General features: G+C 35.1%; 1 protein-coding gene across 1 annotated transcript in view; it reads right to left on the bottom strand.

The window, feature by feature from the left end:
* Positions 461–9492, bottom strand: part of LOC109837933 (la-related protein 6B-like) — a 25392-nt gene continuing 16360 nt past the window's right edge. Inside the window, exons 3-10 of the mRNA XM_020406319.1 lie at positions 7034–7128; positions 6602–6673; positions 6436–6515; positions 6261–6357; positions 3119–3166; positions 2939–3007; positions 1191–1346; positions 461–1035 (exon numbers count right to left, since the gene is read on the bottom strand). Coding sequence (XP_020261908.1) covers positions 739–1035; positions 1191–1346; positions 2939–3007; positions 3119–3166; positions 6261–6357; positions 6436–6515; positions 6602–6673; positions 7034–7128 — 914 coding nt within the window. The 3' untranslated portion in view covers positions 461–738. The remainder of the gene's footprint in view (positions 1036–1190; positions 1347–2938; positions 3008–3118; positions 3167–6260; positions 6358–6435; positions 6516–6601; positions 6674–7033; positions 7129–9492) is intronic.

Here is a 9492-nt window from a genome sequence, read left to right as displayed (position 1 = left end):
ACTTGTACTAGATTAGTTCTAGTCCACTTACATGTGGCGTCGATAACTATAAACTGGTTTCCATTGCACTAGTAAATTAAATTAAGCTATTTTCAATTAAAACTGGTTTGTAACTAATATTTGACTATTTTTAATTTGACTAAATTGAACTAGTTTCAATTTGGGTATTTTCTTTTTTATTTCTCGAATGTTTTCCGAACACAACATAATCTGGTCGTCTGATTATTGGCCAAAATCAGGCCAACTACTTAAGCTACTAACTGAGGTTATGGACTTAGATTAGAAATTGATCTCGGGTAAATCTAACTTATGTGGTTGTCAAACTGAACCTACCTCCCTTTCTTCCATGCAGTCATCGGTGCATTAGCGAGGTCTAAGAAGAGAGAAGACACAAATAAAATCAGAATATTAGCGTATATTTGTAGAAATTTAAAAAAGTTAGAGAGATTAAATAGTATGATAGAGAGAATAGACCGGCAAATATGAAGAGCTGAAGGATAATTTCAAAAATACATAGGTAACACGCATAAATAGAAATAAACAGTAGCTAAAATTCAAGCCGAATCACCATATCACATCTCCTGAAGGCATCAAAATACCCTCCAATACTGGGGAAACCACGATGTGCTTCATACCCATATAGAATACATTACCCACCCCCCGAAACATTTTGATCTAAAAAGATCCCCACATCATGTAAGGGCACAATCCTCTATGCAATAAAGCATTCAAGCTGCTCTACTGCACGGTGTGTGGTTGAAGAGGCTTTCCACGACCAACAGTGAATCCCCTTGTGCCATCTGGCATGCGAGGCCCAGGAGGCTGCCTTGATACTGCAGTTGGCTGATCATTGTGGACAGGATAACTGGAAGGTGGCGGACTGCCTATTGTGTGGCCTCCGCCTATGTAGCGGTTGGTATTGTAGTTGTTACTATTGTGGAAAGGCCCTCCTCGTCCACGTCCTTTACCCCGGCCCCTTCCCTTCCCCCTCTTTGCTGCTCCACTTTCCTTTTCATTGACAACCACCTCCTCACCCTGTCCAAAATAAATACCAGATTAGACTTCAGGAGAACATACCATTGTCAAGTGAAAGGAACTCAACATGAGTGGAGAAAACATAACGATAATAATAAAGCAGATGAATGAAGTGAGTTTGACTGGGGAAAATGAAAGGATCCAAGGAGTCTTACAACATGCTCATGTGGAATTGCAGCTGACTGCAAAGGATCCTGTTCCACGTGATTGACCTTTGGCTGGTCACTTGTGGAAGTATTCTCATCTTCTACATTTGCATCACCTTCATGCCCTAGCTTACGCCCTCGAGCTGGGCCTTGCTTTGATGGGACCTGGAGTATATATTGATTTAGAAGATGCATCTTACTACTTTCCAAATAAATGGAAAGAAAAGAATTTTGAGCACACTCTTCAAAAAAATGGTGCAAGCCCCATGCAAGAAAAAAGGAGAAAGTGTTAAAAACATGAAAAATGTGAAGAGAAAGATTATTTAATAGGAAAAAAAATAGAGAAACCTTGCAAAAACATATAAATATATGAAAAATTCCACACATACACAACCACACGTGAAGGCAAATGTACCAGTAACTTAAATGGAGGAGATAGCCCTAAGCACTTAACGGAAAAATAAGTCATATAGCCGACCAAAAAATTTAAGGAAAATTACACTTAAATACCCTATTGTTTACCCAATGTCGCACATAAATATCTTTAGTTGTAAACGGCTTCACTTAAATACCCTAAAGTTTCTAAATGTTGCACTTTAGTACCTCGCTTATACAAACATGAGAATTTCCAACCAAGAATTCTCATGCGACACTCGCATAATATTTTTAGAACATCTTAACCCTTATTTTTCATTAAATCTATTGATAAACCTATCAAAATACTATTTTAAACCTACCGTAATTCTATCTTAAAATAGGATTTTAATAAGGTTTAATAGTAAATTTAATGAATATTAAGAGTTAAAATCTATGTTACCCGGGTACTTCTATAATGAAGCTGTATCCGTACCGGACACGTACCCGACACTTTCCCGTACCCAAACTTCATGGACACTTCTTGAATATATGCATGCATTTATTACAAAATGTACTCAATTATACGATATATGTGTTAATTTAAAACACTTGTCAAAGACTTCCTGGACGTAGAGCTTACACTTCACATCCGTTTTTTGAAACTAATGAGATACGGGTCAGATTCGTTTCAGTCCATACCCAAGTTTAAAACTATATAGTTAATGGGTCGTTTAGATGTCTAGTAAAAAAATGAGTAGTTTACAATTCACGATAATCAATATGATAAAAGAAACTCAAGAATGTGATCAGAATTTTAATTCTAATGACACATGAAGGGGAAAAAATTATCTTATGTACAGTATTAATTCAATATATATGTAGTCGTGTCCCCGTACCTTATATTTTACAGTTTTGTCATGTCCCGTACCCGCACCCGCACCCGTACCAGTACCCGTGCCCGTGCCCGTTTCCATGCAACTTAGGTTAAAATGTTCTAAAATTAGCATGCGAGTGTTGCACAATAATTATCGGGGAAGAAATTCTCCCATTTGCATAACCGAGAGAACTAAAGTGGAACTTCTAGAAACTTCAAGGTATTTAAGTGAAGCCATTTACCACTGAGGGTGTAGTTATCTGCAACATGGGGTAAACAATAGGGTGTTTAAGTGTAATTACCCAAAAAAATTAGTATATAGGTTTTGCTGCAGTTGTTGTGCACACACACACACAAACTAGATCCTGTCAAGCGCATGCCTCAAGAGTAAGACCCCTAGCCAGAGTAAAAACTGTAATGTGACTGAAGGAAATACTAGTTAGAAAACAGCTAAGCAACAGTAAGGACGGCAGTGAGAAGAAAGCAAGAATCATCATTGTTTATGAGAACAATAATATGGCAGTACCATGCAACTAGACAGTACACGAACACGAAGCCCATTTCTCCAATTCTTTCCTTCATTGAGCTCTGTAACCTGCTTAAAGAAAGTAATTGCAATGAGAATTCAGCTCAACTTAAAAAGTAATTTACAGATGTCCTGCCAAAGAAAACAAAAACAATTTAAGCTTTAAAACCATTAGCTTACTGCTTTCTCAGCATCCACGGCACTCTCGTACTCCACAAATGCATGCAACTACAAATAGAGAAAAATATTCACCATGAGAAATCACTGAATGCAATTTAAACTTCAGATAATTACATTACTTAAAAACAATCTGTAGTATCAATTACTATCTGCGGAACTACAAGAGCAGCATATGTCCCTATATGCTAGAAAATAAATCACACAGTTGTACGAAGAAAACTAAAGGCCTAATACTTTAGGTTTACAATCATAAAAGGAAGGGATTGATCCTGAACCTGAAAGCAAGCCTACGCAGAAACCAGCTTCCATTCAAAACTCTGTTGATGCAGGACAATTGTGAATCATCGATCTTAGATTAGTAGGATTTATTAAGATCTTTTTTTGTTTCAGAGATATTTGGTATAATTATTTTAAAAAAAAGAAATATTTGGTATAATCTTTATTTTAGGTGAGATTGAATAAGGATTTGCAATTTTTAGGATCTTTTTTTATTTGATTTTGTTAGGATCTATCTTGTGGTTAGGATTGAAATTTATTCTATCGTTTGTTTAATTTCTTATTAAATAATCTGTATCCTTTCTGTCAGAGACAGACAAAGACAATGATGATTAATGAAATAATGTATCCATATTATGTAAGGTTTTTGTTCAATCTCCTCAGAACTCCTCTACTCAAATTAATCCGCTCTCCGCCATCCAGAAGAAAAAGTTTTTTTTTTTGGGTCGGAATCCTCTTAGTCTGATCCTCATCATGTCCCAGAAACTTGGGTAGCATTAGGTTGAACAATACTTCCTACATTCACTAACCTAGATATAATTGATCTAAAGTAACATTTAATCATTAGATCTGACCAGGATGTAAACTGGATCTAGTAAGAAACAGTATAATTTTCCAATCTGCTGCCAATGTGTAAATAATAACATTGTTTAAAGGGCCTTGGATTCTGGACTTGAAATGATCAGATAAGAAAGGGTGCTTTCCCATTAGACGCAAGTGAATCATATGCATAGAACCATTTATCTTTAGGCGGAGACAATGTTCCAGACCCAGATCCTAGGAACTAGAATGCAGACATCCCCAATCAACAGACTCAATAAACTTCCATAAAAATTAAGAAGTGGTATATAGTACGCGATCGTTTCTGCACTAACCTAAATATGGTATGCCTGCAATTATTCATGCTCAACCTATGCCATGTCTGCACGATTATTCTTGCCAACTTGGGCAATAAGTAAAGATGTAAACCTGTTCATGTGAATGAGTGGGACTATGCAGTTATACTAAAATCTTAACCCGCATGACTGCACTTGACCTGCTCACTAGCAGTAGCATGTCATTGTTCTTAATCCACACCAAGATGCAGGTCAATCATATCAAAACCACATAAAAGCCACTAACAAAATCAGTTATATTCCATCTCCTGTAAATCATATCAAAACCAAATAAAAGCAACTAACAAAATCAGTAATATTCCATGTCTTGTCAACTAATCTTTGCTAACTGCTTCTTCCAACTATCAAGGTCATTTGATTTTTATTTTATATTTTAAAACAAACATGAAACCAACTGATCTACCCATCTACCTACCATATAAAGCTACTAATGCATACCTTGGGGATTCTGGACTAAAAATTTGTTTCACATCAAATCACACCCGAACACCCCACCATGTCTACGAACGTCAAATGCAAAACACCAGCCTGAAGCCCTTTAGTTAGATAAGGGGTATAATAAAGTAAAAGATTAGAAGCATTAAAAATTAAACCACTGATCTGCCCCAATAAAGGTAAACAATAATAGCATTTCTATTTACTTATTTATAATAAAACACATATTAAGTGAAAATCAGTTTATCTCAGACTGCATCACCACTTTTTTCTGTCATCTATGAGAAAAACAGTTATTTCCCCTGTCTGGGATTTTTCTCTCTCTTTATGGGAGCTTCTTTCCCCAGTTTGACAACTTCTCTCTCATTCATGCGAGCTAGTCCGCCTTGGGAATTTACTTAAAAGAAAAATATCTCAACAAGTTTGGCTTTGGGAAGCTGGAAAAAGCTGAAACTGAATGATAAGTAGAAGTGTAAACACAATGAGCCTGAATACTTGTATCATTTAACAGGAAACGATTTTTTCCATAAAAACTCCTGTTTAACAGATGGATATATTTACCATTATGTGTAGATATATCATTATGTATGGCGGCCTTCTCAAAAAAGGGAAAAAGAATTACATGGAACTGACACCAAAACTACGTAGGAAACTGTTTGCTAAGACTTGAACCAAATAGCATATTGAGTCCAAAAAGGAAAATGTATGTGCAATTTAAATTTCAAAAGAAAGAGTCATGATGACAAAACAAATTCAAATGAGAAAATAAATGAAAAGAAACTGAAGGAAATCTTTCTAATGATAGCTGCCATAATGTGGAGTCTACCAACTAATGTAACTTGCGATCAATCAATTTTCAGAAATCAGAATTAAATAAACACACAACCATTTCACTTATTTACAAATGTACGCTGATATAACACTTTTTGTGCATCCCTGCTACTTATTCTTGGCCACCTCTTGTGGGGAACTCTTTAAATGTGCCTAAACCCTCTGTTATTGAGTGGCTTTGCACTTGCGGTGTTCTGCGCTTATGTTGCAGCTTGTGTCTATCATATTTGGAGGGAGAGAAACCAGAGGGCTTTTGCTGGTAAAGAATCCACTGTTGAGGTGATTATCAGAGCTTTTCATTCCAAAATTCCCTTTCATGCCTCGATGTATTTGCTGTAAAGAAGTGAGGTATATGTGGTTTTGAGAATTCTGGAAAGCCCCCTTGTATTACCCCTGGGTATGCCTGGGATGTAGCATGTACTTAATTCCTATTGGTATTGAAAATTTATTCATTCACCACTAAAAAAAATTTGTCTCTCTAAGACGGGATTAGTTAATTTGGACCTAGACCTAAAATTCCAAACTAAGCTGATCTGAGACCGTTGGAGATATTCCTTATTTCACTTCGTACCCTAATATGTCCAAGTATAGAAGATATCAGAAAGGAAATAAAAGCATATTACCAACTTAATCACATTATGATAATATTCTAGGAAGATGGATAAATTTTTAATAAAAGCCCCATCATGAAGACAAATACGGACCTTATTAGCAAAAAGCATATCTAATTTTGAGGATCTGTTTGTTGTAGATGCTGTTCCATTAGGGACCTGAGGATAGCATGTACGGATTGTCTTCACACTACAATATTACATGCCATTAGTACATTAAAACAGTAATGCTAATTAAAAGTCCAACATATGCGTATTGAATAGATACCTCCCAACTGCAGAGAAAATCTGCATAAGACTTTGGTAACAATGATCATCTGGAAGATTTTCAGCGACAACAATACGCAACTGCAGGGAAAGTAAAACAAAATTATCAGAACTCTACCACGGCATGGATGGTGAATGGTGAGTTGGATAACAAGGTTGGATAAAACCTGCAATTCTTCAACATCCAATTCTGTAAATGGTTGTTGGCGTCTGACTTTCTTCCCATCTTCACTAACAACCTGAAATTTAATGCAGATAACAACTCACAAGAAAGACAACAAAAGGATGAATCTTATGCATATTTAGTATTGACTATTTAAAGAATATTGCACCATTCAACTGTAAAGGGTGTTAAACAAACATGAATAGGATTATGTCAACAGGGTGAGTGAATGCCTTTGCTTTCGCATTTCTTTTCTCTCTCCACGTGTGGTGTCGTGTCTGTACAGATGTACGTGGGTGTCATAACAAAATAATCTTTTCGCAAACACACTTAATGGGCTCTATCAGTTCTTCCATAGACAGAATTTATTTAATATTTAATATATGACTATAACAAGACATAAGAAGTTCAACTTCACATTGTACCAAAAACTTACAAGTTTCGATGAAGTTCGCAGAGCATCAGCAAGCAAGGAATTGTTGTGGACTAAAGCCTTAATCTTTCTAAAAGATGCAATAACTGTTATTGGCACTGCACAGAAGAGGATGTAAGGTTTAAATCAACATGAGATAACAAGACACTCTATGCTTAAACTGTTGTTTTATATAAAGGGTAGTAAATTACATCATGATACTAAGTGCACAGAAAATACTTTTCTTGTGAAAGGTATGTTTCATGCAAAAACAAAGAATTTATTCTTCATTTTGCACCCGCTAGATAGTAGTTCTTCCTAGAACCATCAATGAGGACTACAAAAAATTAATCAATGCTATATTAATCAAACACCGCATACCATTACAAGCTCACCCAATTGAAAGTCAAAATGTAGGTATAAGAACTAATATTAATCAATGCTATATTAATCAAACACCACAAATCATTACAAGCTAATCAAACACCGCAAATCATTACAAGCTCCTTCATTACGTTTATCCTTCTTAATCCAACCATGTTCTCCTATATCTACCTCTAGATCTCTTTTCACCATTAACTATAATATTATCATTTTCCCAAACCATGTGCAGCACTAGGAGGCCTCCATTGTACATGGACAAACCATCTCAACCGGTTCTCTCATTTTATTCTTAATAGGAGCAACCCCTAATCTCCCATGGATCCACTCATTTTTTATCCTATTTTTTTTAGTGTATACCCACAAAAGCATTCTATCTTTTAGTAGTATTACGACTCCCTAGTTTGAAGACATTGAATTAACATGACTCTTGAATTGGAATATGCATATAAAAGTAAAAAAATGTTGTAAAGCCACTATATATCTATTAAGAACATACTTAAACTGATATTCTACTAGGTATATAATAAGAATGCTACATGTCCTGTCCATTGCTGCTAATATAACCAAATATATCAATATCCCTGGCTATGAACCATCTTATCATTTCTGCCACCCCTATATACTTTCTCTCTATATTACAACCATTAGACTACAATATTGCAAAATGCTCTTAGAAGCACAAGAAATTAGGCAGATTAGGAAGAGTTGCACAAAGGAAAAAGGAAATTGAGAAGACTGGAAGAAACTTGATGACAAGTATCGAGCTTGATGGTGGGAGTGGTTAACAACATTCATTATTTGCAAAAAAATTAAAATATAATGAGTCAATATATTAGCATCGATCATTGTTGTTAAATACAAAAGAAATCCTATTCAAAAATTATAGGACTTAGATTGATTATTGAGTAGGTGTACTTCCTATTATGGGCTAAAAGGACACAAAGGGGATTCAGATCCATGAAGGAAGTTCTTACAGATAACACTGGCTTATTACAATCACATTACAAGATAACTACCAATCCTTCATTCTTATCAATGTTGATATCCAATAGATAAAAGTCGCTGCTGCTAAAGATTGTAGAACACATCAACATTCTCAGAGCGTAATTATCTAACTTCTTAAATGTACTACATCACCTGCACCCACCCCCTAACAACACAAGCTAAAGAAAAGGTAACTTACAACTTTACTGCTGCACCTCGACCTGCTAGTCAATCACAACAGAGTCTGTGAAATAAGCATGAATTGCTTAATGAAAAAAATAATCAAATTAGAAGGAAAAGATTGGAAGAGTTGCTGTGAAGTATCAATATTGAAATGAAGTAGACGGCTGAGAAACATTGGACACACAAGCAAGAAAAATGGTAGGTTCATACCAAGATCCGAGAACTTGGATTCAGTTTAGACTTTTTTTCCCCTTTTGAAACTTGTTGTTTCACTAGTTTCCATATATTTGGTCCAGAGTTTTAGTTTTCGCTGCATTGCTACATAATATAAATGTATGTTTGAAGAATTGATTTTTTTTTTCAATGTTAAGAACCTTAAGACGTGAAATTGTTAGTAATGGACAATATTTGCTTCACTGATATTATAAACGAGCTAAACTGATCAATATTTATTTCATAAGGTCATACAAATGACTACGGATATAAAATTTCTAATTTCACTAGGACTTAAAATATAATACATGTAGAAGAATATATATTTAAGGATTGAATAAAAAGCATAATCAATAGGTTTAAGATGAAGGCTACGTTAGGAGACTACAAACAAAATTTTGGTTTATTCCACATAGACTGACATGACATGCATGCCCATACACTTCTGAATTTACAAAAGTCCAAGGTACCATCCACCTTAAAACATGTGTTGCCTCGTGTTCGGAAAAAAATTACATTCTATAATATAAAAATAACAACCAAAATCTTGAATCCAGAAAGATATAAATTTATACAACAATATAAAGAAAATAGCAAGAGCAGAGAAAAAATTGGAGGAAGCAGGACATCATATACAAAGATATACAAAGATGGAAGGGAAGATGATAATTTCATATAGAATATAATATACTATGATAAATATCATAAAATCCTCCCCC

The sequence above is a fragment of the Asparagus officinalis genome, chromosome 4 (assembly GCF_001876935.1).
Source record: "Asparagus officinalis chromosome 4, Aspof.V1, whole genome shotgun sequence".
Classification (NCBI taxonomy): Eukaryota; Viridiplantae; Streptophyta; class Magnoliopsida; order Asparagales; family Asparagaceae; genus Asparagus; species Asparagus officinalis.
The sequence above is the reverse complement of the archived record's forward strand: the minus strand, read 5'-3'. Positions and strand labels throughout refer to the sequence as shown.